The 21,423-nt window shown below is 42.7% G+C and overlaps 1 protein-coding gene across 3 annotated transcripts in view; it reads right to left on the bottom strand.

Moving 5' to 3' along the window:
• LOC149460930 (myosin-11) overlaps positions 1–21,423 on the bottom strand; it is a 186,877-nt gene that overhangs the window by 89,012 nt on the left and 76,442 nt on the right. For 2 of the 3 annotated variants that reach the window (XM_089679082.1, XM_089679085.1), the window contains exons 5-7: positions 7,418–7,520; positions 5,838–5,858; positions 950–1,042 (exon numbers count right to left, since the gene is read on the bottom strand). In XM_089679082.1, the coding sequence (XP_089535208.1) occupies positions 950–1,042; positions 5,838–5,858; positions 7,418–7,520 (217 nt within the window). The remainder of the gene's footprint in view (positions 1–949; positions 1,043–5,837; positions 5,859–7,417; positions 7,521–21,423) is intronic. The other variant, XM_089679084.1, reaches the window with a different exon arrangement.

The following is a 21,423-nucleotide window of genomic DNA, read 5'->3' as shown; positions in this document are numbered from 1 at the left end:
GCTATTGGTCCATGAGCAAGATTAAAAATTTCAAATTGTGTGAGAATTGTTGGGCTCTGAACCATATAAAAAATGTAGATGAGAGTGGTTGTAATTGGGCTAGGAATCATATCAAATATTCTAAGTATGTGTCATTGGGCTAGAAATCAGATTAAAAAAAGGATAAGTAGGTTTTATTGGGCCAGATCACAATTTTGTTAAGCTATGATTTATTTATTCTTCTCAGAGCTACTGAGGATAAACTTGTACTGAGGATAACACTTGTACACACAGAGCACATTTTGCACTAAACTATGTGATTTTGCATACTGATTAGGGTGTAACAATCATAAATGTACAATGTTATCTAAAATGTGTTGAGCAGATCACTTTGATTAAGTCAAACAGACCAAAATAAGATAAAAAAACTAAAAGGGCATGTACGCCATGCTGAATGAAGGCAGAATAAACATGTTATAGTATCTTTCTGATTCATGTCAGAAACTATCATTGGCTAATCAAGTAGGAGTAACTTGAAATCTGCAATACAAAATGTAGTTGCGCTAGGAGAAGCCATTATAGCAACCAGTAAGAATTTTTTTCTATTGCTTTAAGGAAAATGTGACACATTATGGTGAGGACTCATTTACACCACTGCACTGCATTAGCGCATGTGCATTAACCTAGGTTGCGTTAAGATAGCCCATTCCTTTAAATTGGCTTCCTAACATACCAGAATGCAGCAAAAAGGTACAGGTACCATTTTTGACAGTGAACTGCAACATGTAATATGCTGGGGTGCAGCACAGATTTGTTGGCAGGGTGTGTTAAGAATGAATGGCACCGCATTACACCAATGCATGTAGCACACACTGCCAAGTATTGCAGTAATGCACATGTTACTGTAATGCTTTAGTTTGAATCTGACCTCAATATTTCAAATTCTTAATTGGTAATGCATGCTACTTACAAATCGAGAGGAGTTGTCATTTTTCACAGTTTTGGCATTTCCAAAGGCTTCAAGGATGGGATTAGCCTGAAGGAGTTGTTTTTCCAGCTCTCCCTGGAATTCATATCAAGCAATGTTATGAACACGAAGTCAGAAAATAATACACATTCAAGCATTTTTAATAAAGCAATGCAAAGAGTAATAATTATGTACAACGTACTAAAATTGTACTGCCAATCAGATTTGTATTTACTGCAGTCATACTGATAAACATAATTAGCGATGGGTTGGCAAGGGATTACACAGTTTGCACTTTGCTCTTTGCATGTTTACATAAGCCATACCGGCATATTAATGCTAGATTTAATATAACAGTATTTGATGGCATTTGTTGTGAACTGCCATTTATTTGCTATTTAGATATTGACTGTAAGACATAAATAGCTGTTATTGAAGTGATCTATTATATTACTTCTCTTTTGCTTTGACCTTCTTAGTTCCCCAGTTTAACATTTTGATTGTGTTTCAATATGAATATGAAAGTCTTCACTTCCAAGAAAAGCTAGAGGCTTCTTCAGCACTGCCTTCTTACATATTCAACAGTATTCTTTTGTCCATTCAAGGATCCATATTATGTCTGCAATAATACATCTTGTTTCTTGCACTCTCCTGAATACTGCTTAAATTTTGGGAAGCCCTTGTCCGATGCATACTTGTACCCTCAGGAGAAAGACCTTGTGTAGAGTCTGATAGTCTCCACTGAATGATCTTGTGTAGCATCCAGTAGCCACAACTGCATAATCTTGTCCAGAGTCTGGTATGAAAACAGATATTTAAAAGTCAGCCAGGATGTAGTCCAAATCTTATAGCAAAGCCTTGGGAGTACTGTAATGTGGTTCTTGATTGCAATCCTCAGGCTGAAACAAGCATTAATCCACTTAATTTGATCCCTTCAATATAACTTTTATCAATTACCACTCTTTCTAAAACCACTAAATGTAGTTCAAGGTCGATCCTTTTACAGCTTCGGTCATTTCTTGTCTAGGTTGGAATTTTCTATTTAACCCTTGTTGCTTTAAGAAAGATGATCTTGTTTTTCACTTAAATTTTTTTATTCTCTTGTATTCACAATTGTAGTAGTTTGCTTTGTCTAGTCTAAGAGCATAGCATTTTTGGATAGCCTGGTAAACTGCAAATGTATATGTTAACTTGTGCTCACAGATCAGTTGCCCCTTTGAATAAACAGGTTGATGTATTAGTGAACGCAATTAAGGTCTCTGCTGTAGCCTGAAGTATAAAGCAGCAGCTATAATGCAGTACTGTCATGTTTCACAGATCAAAGGCACAAGCTAGCACCAGCAAAGTACCATTAATGGGGACCCTGACTGGCCTCGGCACACAACCAAAGCTAAATGATTAATATTCTTGGCAAAAAACAATATTAAACAAAGACATTAAGGATTCCCATACTTTCTGACCCGTGCATAGCATTGGACCATGTTATGAAGGATTACATAGAACCAGGATGGAAAGTGGCTATAACCCCACCTTAACTACTTGGTTTCCTGCCTGCATTCCACAAAAATGCAATAGTGTTAAATGCAGCCAATGAAAAAACAATTGTCTTTGAATAATATAATTGACTTCATGCAAATTCACAATATGGGAGGTTATTCACTAAAAATCAATAAATACACAGCACAACATGCAAGTGCAGTAAGGGACAGATGTAATATTGAAAAAAAAAAAGCACTGTATATAGGAATTTAACAAAATGACTTTAATTATCATATGCTGATGTTAATTGGTGCAAAAATTATATTCAAAGGCAAAGAGTTTATAATATTTGCCTTTGATTTGATAACAAGGCATGCGGCTATGATGTCCAGATTTCTCCAGTAGCAGGTCATATCTCAACTGTTTGCACTTTGTCATAACATTGGAAGATGATTTCTGATTGGTTGCTTTGAGTTATTGCACATTTATGTATGTGTTGATTAAAGAATTTCTGTATCTCCCCGCTAAGAGCTGCAACATGTGATACTGGCCTGAAGGGGTATAATATACCATATTTATAAACACCCTTTCACCAACTTTTAAATGCTTGCTTGCAGTGTTTTTTCTTTCCATAAATGACTTTGAACTTGCTAAAGAAATGTGACTACTCTAGGAAGAGTCAATTCTCTAGTGCAGCTCCCTCCTTTCTTGCATGTCACAGTGCTCTCCTTTTTTGGAAGTGTCCAATTACTCTCAGAGCTCAGCAAGCTTCTCCACCCCTCCCTTCACCTCATTACATAACCTTTATGTAGTTGCCATAGGAAGATCAAGGAGCTGACCCAGCTCCTCATTCCCTCTGTTAATCTCCCCCACCCAACCTTTATGCAGCTGACTGGGGTGAAGTGAAAGGGAATACTATAGAGTGTCACTTGACTGAAAATTCTAAGTCTACTGGTGCTGCTAACATTGCATCGAAATTTGGTGGCACCCAGAAGCAGTCTCCATATTTTTGGCTATCTACATTCTACATAAGGAAGGCTTTTACAGGTAAATGACATGCATAAAATACGTCAAATGCACCTATAATCTTAAGGGAAGATTTTGGTTGAAATAAATGGTCTGGAAACAAGGTCTCTTTAAAAGGTAACATTCCAGAAACAGAAGAGTGAGCTATTTTTTAATTAAAAATCCAATTATTCTAAATCTTGTTTACTATTCACATTGTCTATAGAAGGCTGGAGAAATACGATTAAAATGTTCTTCTTTACATTAAATAAAAATTGAAATGTCACAAACCAGCAGTAAAAGCTGCTACTGATCTGTTACTTGTTGTTCCACAGACCAGCAGACAAGCTGTTACTTGTAGCCCGACAAACCAGCAGACAAGTCAATACATTGCTTGTGGTTCACAGCCTAAACATTCAAAGCTGTTCTGGTTGCTGTAGTTCCACTACACTTACTCTGTTCTTATCTTGTTTCTGCACAGGACAGAGTGATGTAGGCTTTGTCTCACCTGCTGTTTAATATAAACAGCTACTCCGCTAGGCCCTGTCCTGCCTAGCTATCTATCTCAGTCCTACTGCAGCCAATTAGAGCAGCACCCTTCCCCTCCTATCAGGTTGCAGCCAATTTGGAAGTCTTCCTCCTTTTGACTTGTCTATTTAAAGTCAGTGCAAGTTAGCAGCTGAGCCCTGTACCAGCCTTCTATCACCTGCTTTCATCCTTTGTTTCCTGTGTACCAACATATGGCTTTGTTTCCTGGCTATCCAAGTCCTCTGCCTATCATGACCCTTGGCTTTGTTCCTGGCTAACCTAGTCCACTGCAGGACCTAAACTCTGATCTCTACCTTTCACACTGTGTGTGCAGCCAGCTTTGCCCTATAGACAACCACAGCATTGTACCCTCCTGCTTCAGACTCTCTTCCTGGTACCTTGTCTCTGTGTCTCTGGTCTTGAGTAGGGTAAACCTGGGGACTGGAACCTGTGGCCAGCATAAAGTGAAATTCATTTCAACATCAAGAGATCTGGTGAACACTGGCTGATCATCTACATCCTGGGGGATCCCACATCACCCACATTCATCTGTTACTCTCTGCCTATTTCTTCAAGTCCTGATCCTGCTTCCAGGTCTGATCTGTCCTGTGGTGCCTTGCTTTACTGTGAAACAGCTGTCAGCCTACACTTCTTGGGTAAGCCTACCATCTCTCTTTGGGGTTTCCTTAGTGTAACTAGAGGGTCCATGTTGGAGCAGACACCAGGACAAGGAAGCACTTTATTCTGCTCTCTATATGTTCAATTACATTTTCCCAGAATATAGTTAGCTTATTTCACAATGTCTGTTTAAAAATGGTGGGTAAAGAGTGTGTTTATGTTTAAAAGCCAACTCTATCCCAAACTGGCATTTTGGTTTTGCATGTGCTTTGGTGGATTGAATCACCTGACAGATTTCTTGTAGGCTCTATTTACAAGATTAGCCTGCAGTCATTTTTGTCTCCACCCCCTCCCAAAAGGCTGTTACAAAGCTGCCACAGGGCAGAAGCTGTCTAACCCAGTTACTGCAAATGTTACCTCATAGGAAATCTATTGGAGAATATTTAAAAGCACAATTTGGCTTTGTTATAACTATGGCAGTTGGGAAGCGCTAGAAAGACTTGTGGGGATTTCTCACCAATCAATTCCCTAAGAGATATAAAAAGTCAGTATGTGATCACAATTGCTACCATCTTACATATTTAAACATCATTTTTGGATGGAGTTGACCTTTAAACCTACACAAAATTAACAGCAAGCAGGATGGCATGCAGTCATGCAAAGCACTCAGAATATCAGTAAAGAACATGCACATTTGGGTTTGCAGTCCAAATTTACAGTCCTTAATATATCAAGGTTGAATGCTTTTATTATTTAGACTCTTGACAAGTTTCCAATTCAAGTCATTGACTCTTTCAGGATTGTCATAATTCATCAACCACAAATATCTTACACACAAAAAAGGAGTATGAGGTTTGAAGGTAGACCAATGATTCTCAACCATTCCTAGTGCTGAAAAGCAGCATTAACCAATAAAAGAGAATATTTGTAGTAATGTGATATCATTTTTGAAGTACCTATTTTTGGTGTCTCCAATTGTTTTGGCCTTTGCAAATGGATAATATTGTAAATTTTTATACCTACATGGAAGTAGCTTGGTTGAAAACCACATTTCTACACTTCAGAGCTCATTCATTTCATATTGTTATGTGTCAAAGACAGGTGCTATTGTTGCATTTCACTGTGTGATACAACATTATATCACCACCACCAGCTCTACTACCACTATTGCCACCACTGGTACTAAGTGTGCAACAATAGCATGCAAAGTTCCACACTGTGGTAAAAAAAAACACACACACTGCACAATCTAGTTACTCACGTAGGCAAAAGATGGGCCTTGCTGTAGTTGAATAATGTGGTAAAACAAATGTCAGGATCATAGTGGCAAAAAGAACATGATGTCCTTTCAAAGACATTAAATAAACAATTTGCATGGAGAACATATCTGCAACATGAATTACCTGAGAAAAATGATACAAAGATTTCTGCCATACTTATCAAGCTGAGCAGTGTACCACAACAATGATGGGAATAGTAACATGATTTGCACTGAAATATGTATATAAGGCTTTTCTGCAAACGATGACTGTCCAGCTTATTTGATTGATGTATTAAATGGATTCACTACTTTAAACTAAACGTATAAGTCTGTTTCAGACAACTGAACACAGTAAAGTAGAGGGGCCCAAATAAAAGAAGCACTCATTTTGTTAAAAACAAAGTACACAATGAGGAAACATATATCATTTTGTATACAATATTGCTGGAGCATCAACAGCATTGTCAGTATCAATATTGACTAAGAATTTTAGATAATTGCTATGCAGCAGATTGTAGTCTTATGTACCCTATAGTCATCCATTTCCATTATTACCACTTTCACAGTCAAGTTTGAAAAAACTCCTCTACATTTTTGTTATGTTCCCATTCATGCAGCATACCTAACAATATTTTTTTAAATATTTCTCACGTTATAGATAGTTTTTTGGAGCAGGGGTCTAGCAGACTGCAAGCTACTCTGAACAATTTCAAAGTGAGTCTGGCCCAGACAAAATGAGGACAGACTGAGTTCCATCCATTAACATACAACACAGAGATCAGGATTCTGGATCTTTTATCCTGTCTTTAGAAAAACAGTGTTCAAATCTTCTTTACAACTGATAATGAGATCTGAAAGCACAATATAGATAGGGTAAACATTTACTCCCCAGCCCCCTTCTTAACATTGCACAGCAGAGGAAAACTTCTGTTTTAGAGTTTTCAAAAAAGAACAAGTAAAATATAAGCTGACATTTTTGTTATGTTATTTTTTTAGTTATGATATGTGAATGAGAGCACTTGGTGTTATCCCAATTTAACTGAAAAAGTGGAAACACATTTTAAGGGGAGGCTGCGCACAGCTTCTCCCAATAACAACTGACAAGGGTTCATATGAGTATTAAGAAATGTTTTTTTTTCAAGATTAAACATTTAAGTGGAAGATATAACATTTTAATAAGGAAAATGTACTAGTTGTTAAAAATGGCTCTTTTATATAATACTGGTAGGACTGTGGGTATGCTCTCTTTAAGCTGATTTTCTGTTTGTAAAACCAAACGTGTCAGGGAATGTTACTCAGGGAATTTTCTACACATTAATAACATAATTCATATGTATGTAGTTTCAAAGAGAGATGTTATTGTAGGATCCAAAGTAACATCAAGTACTAAACTTAATGCATACAATTTTTGTCTAAACTTTTTGTAAACATTGGAACATGAATTTGTAGCTGTGTGTTCTTAACATGACAGTAACTTGGCAGAACTAACTTAAATTTACCGACTCCTTGCCTAGAATTTCCGTATTTATGTATTATCACAGAACATTAACATGGATTAATTGGATTTGGTTTGCACTCACAGTGATAGTTGTGTCTTTCTTTCCTTTGTGTGACGATGCCACCACAGCTAGGTACTGAATTACTTTTTTTGTGTTTTCTGTTTTTCCAGCACCAGATTCACCCCTGAAAGAAGATAAAGGATATAAAGCATATTTTAATACAAGCAATTTTTCTTTCACCATCCAAAAAGTTTTCCATGATTTCAATAACTGGATGACAAAACGTGTCTAGCAGAAATCTGTATATTTGTTTGACTGCAACATATCAAAAGACAAATTCAACTTTGGGAAACTTGAAACTTCTTCCTTGCAGTGGGGCTGAGTCCACACTGCAACGGTTAACTGCTCATTTAGGCCTAGGGAGCATAGAAAAGCAGATTTACTGACCAATCTTGAGCTCCTTCACACTACTAGTCTTCTCTGTCCCATGCTCCAGCAGTCGATGGTCCTGATGTCATAAAGATCAATGTAGTGTCCATTGCCCTGCATTGGTTGTGATGACCAAAATGGACAGTCCACACCAGAGCATGAGGGAGCGCCATCTGCTGGAGGAGCGGAGGATCAGGTAAGTAAAATGTTTTTACGCTCCCCTAAACTTAAACGAGCAGTTAACTCTTGCACTGGGGGAGCAGCCCCACTGCAAGGGGGGATTTTCAGAGTTTCCTGACCTGGGAGTTAAATAAACTTTAATCCGGGGGCGTGGCCGAGCCACGAGTGAGGATGGCCGCATAGTCACGGAGCTCCCGCCGGCCGGTTCCTGCCTTGCTGCCGCTCTGCACTGACGGGTGAGACATCTCCCCTCTGCTATGGGGAAGACCGACAGGGCACCCTCTGGGGCCAGATCGCGGTCCCCGCGGGGTCAGCACACACAGGGGAGGCATATAAAGGAGCTCTTCCGCTCCCAGCTGAAAGACGGGCCGCAGCCCTCTCCTCCTCCAGCTTCATCCCCCTCTCCCCCTCCCTCTGCAGTCTCTGACACAGGCTCTGCAAGCACAGCCGAATATGCTGTGCTGGACACAGTGCCACAGCTGGATTCATCCTCTGCTACACATTCCCTATCATTAAGGGACCTCCAGGCTGTGGCAGCTGATATAAAGTCCACCTTAACCACTACATTAACCTCTGCCCTCACTGAATTAAGGGATGACATCCGCTCTATGGGCACAAGGGTGGAGCGGGTGGAGCTGGATACTAGGCAGAATCAGGCGGCAATTTCTGATTTACAACAACAATCAGCGCTGCACGTGTCGACCATTCGAGATTTTTATAGACACATTGAGGACCTAGACAATCGTGGACGCAGACGCAACATTAGGGTACGGGGCCTTCTTGAATCAGTGGAACCTTGTGATGTCCCTAAAGCGGTAATAGCGATCTTTAATGACCTCCTAGGTCGCCCACCTTCAACCATGATTGCTATTGAACGTGTACACCGGGCGACCCGTCCTAGGAGGGGAGACACAGACCCCCCCAGGGACATAATTTGCTGTCTTGAAAGTTACCCGCTTAAAGAGGATATCCTCAAATGCGCCAGGGGGAGAAGACATCTTGCTTATGAGGGGGCGGAGATACAGCTATATCAGGACCTATCCAATCTGACCCTGCAACAAAGGCGGGCGCTGCGCCCCCTATTGGATACTCTCCGCACGCACAACATCCCCTATAGATGGCGGTTTCCGTTCTGCCTTTCTGCTCAAGTGAATGGCCATAATTTCAACCTACGTGTTCCTGAAGAACTGCCATCTTTTTGCTCTGCTTTGGATATTCCTCCGATTGCCTTACCCGATTGGACCGGATCTATGAGGTTGCCACGTTCCCCAGATCTGAGAGCTGAAAATGGTGCAACGGGCGGGCCTAACCCTGCTCAGCGATGGCGCCGGATGGTCCCTTCGACACCTCCACGATGCCCTGCAGGGGCCTCTATGGACACTTCCAGTCCCACGGCCTCCCCGGCGCACAGGAAGCCTCGGCACGAGAACCGATGATCCGCTACACCAGCAGGCTTTCAGCCTCCGTTTTTCAAGTTTTCCTGTTGATTTGTGATTGGCCAGCTACTTTTGCTTTGAGTAGGGCTCTACTGGTTTGCCCCAACGGTTACTGTTGCCTCGTTACAGTCGCTCCCGCAGGCTTTTGTCACCCATGTTGATATGCCACCTCCCCAGGTTTTGGGGTGATGTTTATTAGCATACAGGTCAGGAGACTTGTTCAAGATCGACACCCGGTATACGCCCCATTGGTTTGCGGATTCTCCTTGCTCTAACAAGCCTACTGCTCTTGCTATGGATCTCTGCGCCTATTGCATCCTGGAGCTATCTCCCCGCAATATATTGCCTACTGCAGAAGAATGGTCTTACTCTCACGGCAGGGGTCTCTATCTCCTTCCGGGTGCCCGGTTCACTTCCTGTCTTCAGCTCCTCTCGTTCCGGTTTGGTGAAAGCTCTCGGGAAGGTCGGCTCCTTCCAGTTTGTACTGCACTACAAGCCCAGGCCGCGACCCGGCTTCATCTGAAAGATTTTTGCAGCCTTTTGGGGTCTGTTTGACCGGAGGGAGTTGCCTCTGCTTCTGCTTCGGACCTGTGCTCTATATGATACCCGTGGTTACATCTGATATCCTTTTTGAGTTCTGCACTAGATACGGGATTTTGATGAGGGGTAGTTGTTATTTAGGGGAAGGGGGGTGGGACGGGGGGGAAGAGGGATCTACCTCACAATGCTGCTGCCAGGGGAATGATGGGAGCCCTGTTACATTCTGAACGACGCCGCGTGAATGACCATCACCTCTGCGCACTTTGTTTGAGGCCTCACGGAGCCGGTTGGTGTACTCCCCTGTGACCCGCTTTTATGTAAGCGCTTACGGCTGTTTTGGGGCTCTATGCTTCCCCCCAGTCCCGGGGGTGTGCCCCCCCCCTTTCAGCATTGGTTGTGGGAGAGGTGCTGCTCATTCTCGTGGGTGTCACAGGGGTTTTGGTAGAATCCGTTCCATATTTTGCAATAATTAGATGAGCTCGTCTCCACGGGATAACAGTTCTAGCACTGAGTCTGGGGATCCTGAGTAGTATGGATGCCTGAAGCTGGGGTATACTGTTTTTTAGGGTTCTCTCCTGACCTCAGTTTTTGTATTGTAATTTGTTTTTCCTGTATGGCATTTGTTCATATGTTATGTTGTATTATTGCTTCTTTAATTGATAAGCCTGTATTACTCCTTACGGCCTCTCACAGATCCACTGTTTTACATGTCCTGCCTGTAGGTTTTGTTCTTATACGGATATAATTTGCCCTGTCCTCATGCAGGATTGGTTAGCCCCTCGATATCTTCTCAATCCGTATATTGGAATATCTGTGACCTATTATCCCGTCACTGTTGCCCCTTTTTGCCAGCGTGCCCGCCGCGGGCACCCGCATACGCCTCCTGGCTTGTCACCTCTTGGGGTTGTCAAAGGTCTTTTCCCTTTTAGCTTGGCCTTTACCGTACACAGTATTACATGCCTTGCTTGAGCCCCCCCTTTTTTTCAACACTCACCCTCCTTTAGTCTTGTCTTTTTGATTATGCACTTTACAGGGCGACCGGCCGGCGGTTGCTTCACTCTTGGCTCAACGCTTACTTCGTTCCCCACACAGTGAGCTCTGTGAGCTTTCACTGACCTCATACATTAGGCTTCTATTAGTTTTCTCTCCTCTACTTTTTCTTCTCTCTCGTTTTTCTCCCTCCCCTTTTTTTTTTTTTTTTTTTTTTTTTTTCTTCTTCTTCCTCTCTCTCTTTGGCTCAAATTTTTTTTTTTTTTTCTCTTTTTCTATTTTCCCTCCTTCTTTCTGTACTTTTCCTTTCATACGTGGACTAGCTGGTCTTCTCCCCGAGCCGTGTAGTACTTTCCCCCCCTTTTTTTCCTCCCTCTCTTTTTTTTTCTCTCTTGGGAGTTCTCTTTCTCCTTCTCTTTCTTCTCACTCTCTACCCCCTTACTTCTCTCCCTCTTCTCCTACTCCACCCCCCCCCCATTTTTTTATTTTTATTTTTTTTTTCTTTCTCCTCCCTCCCTGTACATTTGCAGTTTTGTCAGCAGGCTTCCGCGAACAAGCTCGACAGTCATGCTTTCTCCCGCCTCTAACGCGGGACTGCTGTCCTTAAAAATTCTTTCGCTCAATGTTCAGGGTTTGAACACTCCCGAAAAGCGATCTATGTTGCTTTCTTACGCGCATAAGCAAAAGGCGGATATACTCCTCCTCCAGGAAACGCATTTTCGCAGGGACTCCATACCCAAGCTTTTTAACTTCAGATACCCTACTGTTCTTCATGCCACCAATCCACTGGCTAAATCGAAAGGAGTGGCTATCCTGTTTGCCAGACATCTTCCATTCGTGCTACAGGATTCCCTTGCTGACCCGGAGGGCAGATATCTGTTTGTAAAGGGCTCTTTTTCCAACAGACCCATCACACTTGCCAACATTTATGCTCCCAATACCAAACAGGTCACGTTCATGCGTATGACTGCTGCTACTTTGGCTGAGTTTCAATCAGGTATGCTGATACTGGGGGGGGACTTGAATGTCCCATTAAACCCATTGCTAGACTCCTCCTCCGGCAGTTCGTTTTTGCCTTTTAAGGCCCTTAGGCAGATACATTTGCAGTTGCAACACTTGCAATTACATGACTCCTGGCGCACACTCCACCCCACTGTTAAGGATTACACGTTCTTTTCTCCGCCGCACAATAAGTATTCTAGGATTGATTACCTTTTTCTGTCACAATCGGACCTCCCATTTCTACATGCTGCTTCTATAGAGCCGATGGTCCTCTCCGATCACCATCCCATAACCGTAACCTTGCGGCTCCCGGAGAAATTTGCTCGCTCGAAGCTATGGCGCTTAGACGCCTCGCTTCTAGCAGATTGTGCTATTGAACAAGACATTCGCTCTGATCTGCGTGAATATTTCTCTTTAAATGGCTCTTCGGATACCTCCCCCCTTACGCAGTGGGAAGCTCATAAATGTGTTATCCGGGGTTGCCTTATAGCGGCAGCAACGAGACGTAAGAAAGACAGACAGCAACGTTTGCAGCTACTTACAGATAGGATACGCTCTCTGGAGAGGGCACATAAACAGACTCTGGCTGCGTCGACTCTTTCGGAACTCACAAATGCTCGCTTGCAACTTCTCACTGAGCTGGGCAAAGTGGTCAAGAAAAGATTCATCCTCTCCCAAAAGCTTTATTATGAGTTTGCCAATAAAAGCGGGAGGTTTCTAGCTCGGGCTCTTTGGGAAAAACGATCCCATATGACTATACATAAAATAAGAGGCCCTGGGGGTGTGATGGCCACATCCAATCCTGATATTGCCTCTCAGTTCGAACATTTTTATAAGTCCCTTTATAATCTTCCACCAGAACGTCCCCCGATGCACATTGACAGGCCTAGAGTGTCCCTAATCTCTGAATTTCTTCGTCTTCATGGTCCAAACGCTCTCTCTGAGGAGACGGTTTTATCGCTGGACCAGGATCTGACCTTAAGCGAATTGCAGTGCGCAGTACGGCAGTTGAAAGCGGGCAAAAGTCCGGGTCCTGACGGCTTGTCTGCGGCTTATTATAAATCCTTTCTGGACATTCTGAGTACTCCATTTCTTTCCGCTTTCAATACTCTTTCTCAGTCCCCTGGGCCACACCATAGGCTGTTGGAAGCACACATTTCCGTCATCCCCAAAAGCGGTAAAGATATCTCTCAGGTGTCTAATTACAGACCCATCTCCCTGCTGAATGTGGATATTAAGTTGTTTGCAAAGATGCTTGCTAACCGACTTCTCCCTTTGCTCCCATCCCTCATTAACTTGGATCAGGTGGGATTTATCCCTGGTAGAGAAGCAAGGGACAACACTATCAAGGCCCTTAATCTCCAACACTGGCTTTGCAAATCAAACTCTCCGGCCTTCTTCCTTTCATTGGACGCTGAGAAGGCCTTTGACAGGATTGCTTGGGATTATTTGCGGGGATCGCTGGTAGCTTTGGGCCTGGGCGAGAAAATGCTGAACTTTATTATAACCCTATACTCGGGCCCTACAGCTCAAGTTCGCGTTAATGGACACTTATCCAACCCTTTCCGCCTTGGAAATGGCACTCGTCAGGGTTGCCCCCTATCCCCGCTTTTGTTCGTCATTTCCCTTGAACCTCTTTTGAGACAACTTCGCGCTAATCCAGATATTAAGGGGATCAGGATAGCAGACAAAGAATACAAAATTGCTGCTTATGCGGATGATATCCTTCTTTTTCTGGCTGACCCTCGCACCACTCTACCGAGTTTGCTGAAAGACTTTGCTTTTTTCCGCTTTTTGTCGAATCTGAAAATTAATTTTTCAAAGTCATTCGCCCTCAACATAACCCTTCCCACTGATCTCGTCTCCTTCTGTGAGTCTCATTTTCCATTTCAGTGGGTGAGGGATGCCCTTCCATATCTTGGTATACATCTCACCCGTAATCTGGACGACCTTTATGCCAAAAATTTCTTACCGGTTTTCAAAGTCATACAGGAAGACCTAAACAAGTGGCATCGCCCTTGCTTCTCTTGGTTTGGTAGGGCTGCAATTATTAAAATGAATATACTTCCGCGTCTCCTCTATCTCTTCCAAACTTTGCCAATTCTACTTCCAATGACATTCTTTGCTTCTTGTAAGAAACTATGTTCATTCTTTTTATGGAATCACAAGCGTCCGCGGGTCTCGTTCTCTCAGCTAACTCGTCCCAAACTCAGCGGGGGCATTGGGCTCCCTGACCTACACCGCTATTACTGGGCGTGTCATCTTTCCCGCATAGTCGACTGGCACATTCATTCTGCTTCCAAAGACTGGGTCCTTTTGGAGAAGGCTTTTTCGCCCACTCCCCTACCATCGATCCCTTGGCTATTGCCGAAACACACACCTCAGGTTCTCCTCTCCCATCCTTTGATAGGTCCCACGTTAGAAGTTTTCCGCAAGGCTTGTAAAACGTCGTCCGTTTCAGACTCTCCTAGTCCCTTGACGTCGCTCCGCCTGAATCCAGATTTTCCCCCAGGGTTGCACAAGGATTTTTTATCAAATTACTGGCCACACGATCAGATTCTAGTAAAACATTTTCTTCACTCCGGCAAGGTGAAAACATTACAGGAGCTGAAGGTTAGCTTGAATATCTGCGAATTCCCTCTCTGGGCCTTTCTTCAGATTAGACATTTCCTGCTTTTCCATAAATCCCGCCATAATTGGACTCGCCCTGTTACTCCATTTGAATCCTTATGCTCTAAATCCGAACCACGAACGCATTTGATCTCTGAGATTTATCCTCTCCTAGGGGACAGCAGGACTTGCACTTCTTTCCCCTCTTGCCGTGCGTGGAACAGAGACCTAAAGACGGATTTATCGGAGTCGGATTGGGACCGCATTTTTATGTACTCCCACTCCTGCTCGAGTAATGTCTCGACGCAGGAAAATGGCTACAAATTAGCCACTAGATGGTATCGTACTCCCTCCAGACTTCATCTGTTTAACTCTTCTGTCCCTGACGTGTGCTGGAGATGTGGGACACCTGATGGCTCTTTCTTGCATATTTGGTGGTCCTGTCCACTTATTCAACCATTCTGGCTGGAGGTCCACCGGTTGGTGACTTCAGTGACCACTTTGCCCATAGTTTTCTCTGCTGCTCAGCTATTGCTTCATCATACCCCCATTCCTAGGAGTCAATATTTCAAGTCCCTAGCGATGCATATGATCAACGCAGCCAGACTCTGTCTTCCTGTGCTATGGGGCTCCACTCACCCCCCAACTATACGCGATTGGCTCAATCGAATAAGCAAAGTGGCGGACATGGAGGAACTGATTGCGACTGCACTTGACATGCCAACTAAATACTCACATGTTTGGGCCTGTTGGACCCACTTTGTAACTACCCCTGAATTCGGATCTCTCATGGGTCGGGATACCTGATTGAGCTCAGCCCTACCTCTGGTTATGCCCTTGGTTCTTTCCTGATCTGCATGGTTATGACCTCCTTTCCGGTAATTTATATTTGCCTGCTTAGCTTTGGTGTGTGTTTAAATTCTTGACACTCTCATTTCTGATCTCCATTAACACTGTTGACACAAACTTCGCAGCCTGGACCTTTCGCTTCCCTTGCTTTCCCCCCCCCCCCCCTTTTTTTTTTTTTTTTTTTTTCCCTTCTTTCTCTTCTCTCTATCTACTATGACTCCCATTCTTTTCCTTTTCTTATCCTTTTCTTTCTTTCTATTCCCCTTTTTTCTTTTCTTTCTCGACAACCTCTTAGTCTTCGATCAGGCTTAGTCTTCATTTTATCCAGGATTACTTGGTATATGGTTAGCTTATCTCTTCTAGGATAGTCAATGGTACTCATGACATCTTCTCTTATACTGCGATGCTCATTTGGCCTCATGATAGCGTACTGCTTTTGGTTTAGGCTCTGAAGGTTCATTTTCTCCATGCATAGGCCAGTACGCCGATATTCACTTGGTGGAAGTAAGCTGTTATTACCTTCTCTATTGTACATTTTTGAACCTTGAGTACTACAGGCCTATCTCTGCCGTAATTTGCCATGCTTATGTTATCCACAGTGTCGCACTCTACCATGTTGTTTCTTCCTGTATTTTGGTTTAAGCTGTAACTATGACCTGATTGATGCTGTATGTGCATTTCTTTATATTTTCCTGTAACATGTTGTCACTTCTAAATAAACTTTTATGGAATAAAAAAAAATAAACTTTAATCCAGAAAAATTTTATAGTCTTTTTTGTAAATGCTTTAAAATACTAAAGCTGAAGTCAGGGAATTAGACAAAATATACCCTTCCGATGCCCCCCATACGTGAGATCAGCTTTAAGAAAGGACAATGTGTACTAGAATAAGTTATTTTATTTTTTAAAAAGTGGATGAGCACAAGTAGCATATTCCACATAAATATCTCTAGCATGTTCAATCTCTGTTTCCCCAAGCACACTTGGTCAGTGATGTTTGACGGTAACCCTTAGACAAGAGCCTAACACCTGATCCAAATGAAAATGACACTATGGGCATATTTATAAAATAATTGCTTCATGTGTATATATAGACATGGGTCCCAACTTTACCGTTGTCAATAGGCAGACTGATGCAGCATTATATACATCTGAGAAGGGAGCATTTGGTATAATTTTTGCTGGTATATAGTGTAGAAATTAATTGAGAGTTATAGAACATTGACAGCAGCTAAAGGCCAAAAACATTATTCTGCAAAAAAAAAAAAAAGAGCAATCAAAAAAGTGTAGTTATCTGTCACATGTCAGATATCAGTATAAGGCCACTTGCACACCGGCTGTGAGGAACATCAAGCCAGCCATCTGACAGATTGTGCAAGTCAGAATGTGCAACAATGCACATGTGAATAGGAATGTGCACACAGCAGCATACATGTAGATGAACAGACACATCCACCACAGACATCGGTGCCTATTTAAACCTGGCCCCTTCATGAGATCATTGCTGAATGGCCTCTCAGTTTAAACTCCTGCTATCCTTGATCCTGAATCTGCTTGATCCTGTTATTGACCTGGCGTTCATCTTGCCTGCTTCTGGATTACCTTTACCTGTCTATGTTTGCTGTCTACTTTTGTTACTGACCTCAGCCTAGACTCTTGATCAAGATTTTGACTGTAGATTTCATACCCCACTGCCTGTGCATTGCCAACCTCTGCTCATCCCTGACCTTGATCCTGCTCGTGATTTGGTGCCTTCCTGCTCAACTGCTATGGAACTGTTTGTGACCCAGCTGTGTTCTCTACTGGACATGGTGAATTCTTGCCCTCTCCACCGTGCTTCTGCTTACTTGACACTAGCACTCCCAAGTTCAACTCTTTGGATCCAGCTTTCTGGTACATGCACCCTTCCATTGCCCTAGCAGCCCCTGTCCCAACTTCCAGGGGTGCTTGGATGGTAATTGTGCAAGAAACCATCCTCATCTTCTCGAGCTCCTCATACAGGTAAGTGACACAGACGTCAGAGTCCCGTGCACAACCAATTATGCTGCACCTGGGCTTTCTGGATGGGAGAAGAATCTACAGTCTGTGTTGATTTGGGGAGCCATGTCATCTGCTGGTGTTGGTCCACTGTGCTTCATTAAGTCCGGGGTCAACGCAGCCATCTACCAGGAGATTTTGGAGCACTTCATGCTTCCTTCCGCAGACGAGCTTTATGGGGATGCTGACTTCATTTTCCAGCAGGACTTGGCACCTGCCCACACTGCCAAAAGCACCAAAACCTGGTTCAATGACCGTGGGATTACTGTGCTTGATTGGCCAGCAAACTCGCCTGGCCTGAACCCCATAGAGAATCTATGGGGCATTGCCAAGAGAAAGATGAGAGACATGAGACCGAATAATGCAGAAGGGCTGAAGGCCACTATTGAAGCATCCTGGTCTTCCATAACACCTCAGCAGTGCCACAGGCTGATAGCTTCCATGCCACGCCGCATTGCTGCAAAAGGGGCCCAAACCAAGTACTGAGTACATATGCATGCTTACAATGTTTGTACAATCCTTGTTTATTGATTGCATGTAATATTCTAATTTTCTGAGATTGTGGATTTGGGGTTTTCATGAGCTGTAAGCCATAATCATCACAATTATGACAAATCACGGCTTGAACTATCTTGATTTGCATGTAATGAGTCTATCTCATATATTAGTTTCACCTTTTAAGTTGCATTACTGAAATAAATAAATTTTTGCACGATATTAAAATTTTTCGAGTTTCACCTGTATGTCAAGGGCACCTAAAGGAAACTGTGTGGCTGATATAAGTAAAGTAGTTCAGGAATAACACAAACTAGGTGATTGGCTTAGCAGATCAACCAATATGCATATCAGCAGTTCTAAGGAAAAATGTTAATAGAAAATATTTAGGCTTGGTGTACACTAGACCCTGGTGCTTGGGGCTCTGGTGATTAGCTGCAGGCAGACGGCATAGGTGCCCTGTCCAGCTCCACTGTTGGAGGCCTGTCAAGTTCCTTGAGAGGATGACAGCTGCTGTGACTGGACAAATGCCTAAGACCCTAAGAAATCTACCCTAAATAGTCATACTGGTAGTTGCTTCCCCAGTGCAGTCCAGCCGCAGCAGCTGTCAGCTTCTCATAGAGATGGGCTGGATGGGGCACCTGTACCCTCTGCCCACAATTAAAGCCAAGTGTGAATTGGGGATTTAAACTTTTTTCATTCGAAAAACATTTTTGTTTAAGGATAGAATTTTGTTTATTTTAAACAGGTTATTAATCATTTTCACTGTTACTGCATTGTTTATTTGGTTCTATAATTAACTTTTTTGTTAACCACTTGTCCTCCAGAAGATTTACCAACCCCCCCCCCCCCCTTCCTGGCCAGGCCATTTTTTGCGATACAGCGCTGTGTTACTTTAACTGATAATTGTGCGATCATGCAATGCTGTACCCAAATTAAATTTATGTCACTTTTTCCCCACAAATAGAGCTTTCTTTTGGTGGTATTTGATCACCTCTGTGGTTATTTTTTGCGCTATAAACAAAAAAAGATAAACAATTTTGAAAAAAATATTTTTGACTTTTTGCTATAAAACCTATCCAATACAAGAATAAAAAAATAAAGTTCTTCATAAATTTAGACCAAAATGTATTCTGCTACATGTCTTCTACATGTATTCTGCTACAAAAATCCCAATAAGTGTATATTAATTGGTTTATGTGAAAGTTCTAGCGTCTACATATGGTGATATATATATACTGGAATTAAAAAAAATTTTTTATACTAGTTGTGGCGGAGATCAACGACTTATAGAGGGACTGCAGTGGGCATTCTGACACTGGGTGGGAACTGACTAACTGCAAATGACATCTCCAGTGACACTAATACAGTGATTAGTGATATAAAAAGCACTCACACTGTACTAATGACACTGGGCAGGAAGGGGTTAACATCTGGGGCAATCAAAGGGTTAACAGTGTGTGTTTTACTATGTGTGCTGTGTTGTGTTTTACTTGGGAGACACGCTGCTTTGTATCTCTCTGCTGTGCAGAGAGATACAAATCAGCATGTCCATGCTGAAAGAAGAGAGATCTGTGTTGTTTACATACTAATCTCTCCCCTCTCAGCCCTGCCGACCATAACTGAGTCCCAACTGGCAATCACTGGCCTGGACCCACTGATTGACATATCCAGCAGCCAATAGTGGCGCGGGTAGGGCGGCGTGTGCACTCACCCCCTACCCAGAAATGCAAAATCACATATAAATCACAGTATATCTGCTATGGGGCTGCTGTTATGTATTAACTTTTATAACATACCATAGACACTGGTTTGTAGCCATGAGACACACAAAGGAAATTCTTCAACAGAAACTAGCAAGTATTTTTAACTTTTTTATTATAAAATATACTTTTCTGCAACAACTCTTCAGCTTCTCTTTGATGAAACACGGCACCTGCAGCTCCAGAGAATCAAAGTTCATTCCTATACCCCTTGGGGTTGATTTACTAAAAACAAATAGGCTGTTCACTTTGCAAGATATGGTCATTTTCCCCAGAGCTTAGTGAATGAGATAAAGCTTTGCTGACTTCCATCATCCAATCATCTGCAAAGAAAAATCAGTTTTTTGTATTGTCCTTACATAGGACTGGGTATTTTTTTCAAAGTGATATACAGTGAGGAACAGAAGTATTTGAACACCCTGCGATTTTGCAAGTTCTCCCACTAAGAAATCATGGAGGGGTCTGAAATTCACATTGTAGGTGCATTCCCACTCTGAGAGACAGAATTAAAAAAAAAAATCAGGAAATCACATTGTATGATTTTTAAAGAATTTATTTGTCTTGCACTGCTGAACATAAGTATTTGAACACCTGAGAAAATCAGTGTTAATATTTGGTACAGAAGCCTTTGTTTGCAATTACAGAGGTCAAACGTTTCCTGTAGTTCTTGACCAGGTTTGCACACACTGCAACAGGGATTTTGGACCACTCCTCCACACAGATCTCCCCTAGATCTGTTAGGTTTTGGGGCTGTCGCTGAGCCACATGGAATTTCAGCTCCCTCCGAAGATGTTCTATTGGATTTAGGTCTGGAGACTGGCTAGGCCACTCCAGAACCTTGATATGCTTCTTACGGAGCCACTCCTTGGTTATCCTGGCTGTGTGCTTCGGGTTGTTGTCATGTTGGAAGACCCAGCCATGACCCATCTTCAATGCTCTGACTGACGGAAGGAGGTTGTTGCTCAAAATCTCATAATAAATGGCCCCATTCATCCTTTCCTTAATACAGTGCAGTCGTCCTGTCCCCTTCTCAGAAAAGCACCCCCAAAGCATGATGTTACCACCCCCATGCTTCACTTTAGGGATGGTGTTCTTGGGATGCAACTCATTCTTCTTTTTCCTCCAAACACGACAAGTGAAGTTTAAACCAAAAAGTTCTACTTTGGTCTCATCTAACCACATGACTTTCTCCCATGCCTCCTCTGGATCATCCAGATGGTCATTGGCAAACTTCAGACGGACCTGGACATGTGATGACTTGAGTGGGGGAACCTTCCATGCAATGCATGATTTGAAAACATGACGGCGTAGTGTTCTACCGACAGTGACCTTTGAAACTGTGGTCCCAGCTCTCTTCATGTCATTGACCAGCTCCTCCCTTGTAGTTCTGGGCTGATTCCTCACCTTTCTTATCATCAGTGATACCCCTTGAGGTGAGATCTTGCATGGAGCCCCAGTCCGAGGGAGACTGACAGTCGTCTTTAGCCTCTTCCATTTTCTAACAATTGCTCCAACAGTTGATCTATTTTCACCAAGCTGCTTAGCAATTGCCCCGTAGCCCTTTCCAGCCTTGTGGAGGTCCACAATTTTGTCTCTGGTGTCTTTTGACAGCTCTGTGGTCTTGCCCATGGTAGTAGTTGGAGTCTGACTGACTGTGGGGTGGACAGGTGTCTTTAAAGAGCTTAGACAGGTGCTACTAAGTTAGATTAATGAGTGGAGTAGAGGTAGACTTTTTAAAGGCACAGTAACAGGTCTTT

Source organism: Staurois parvus, unplaced genomic scaffold (assembly GCF_062004578.1).
Source record: "Staurois parvus isolate SC_StPar_1 unplaced genomic scaffold, SC_StPar_1.0 ptg000217l, whole genome shotgun sequence".
In the NCBI taxonomy this organism is placed as follows: domain Eukaryota; kingdom Metazoa; phylum Chordata; class Amphibia; order Anura; family Ranidae; genus Staurois; species Staurois parvus.
The sequence above is the reverse complement of the archived record's forward strand: the minus strand, read 5'-3'. Positions and strand labels throughout refer to the sequence as shown.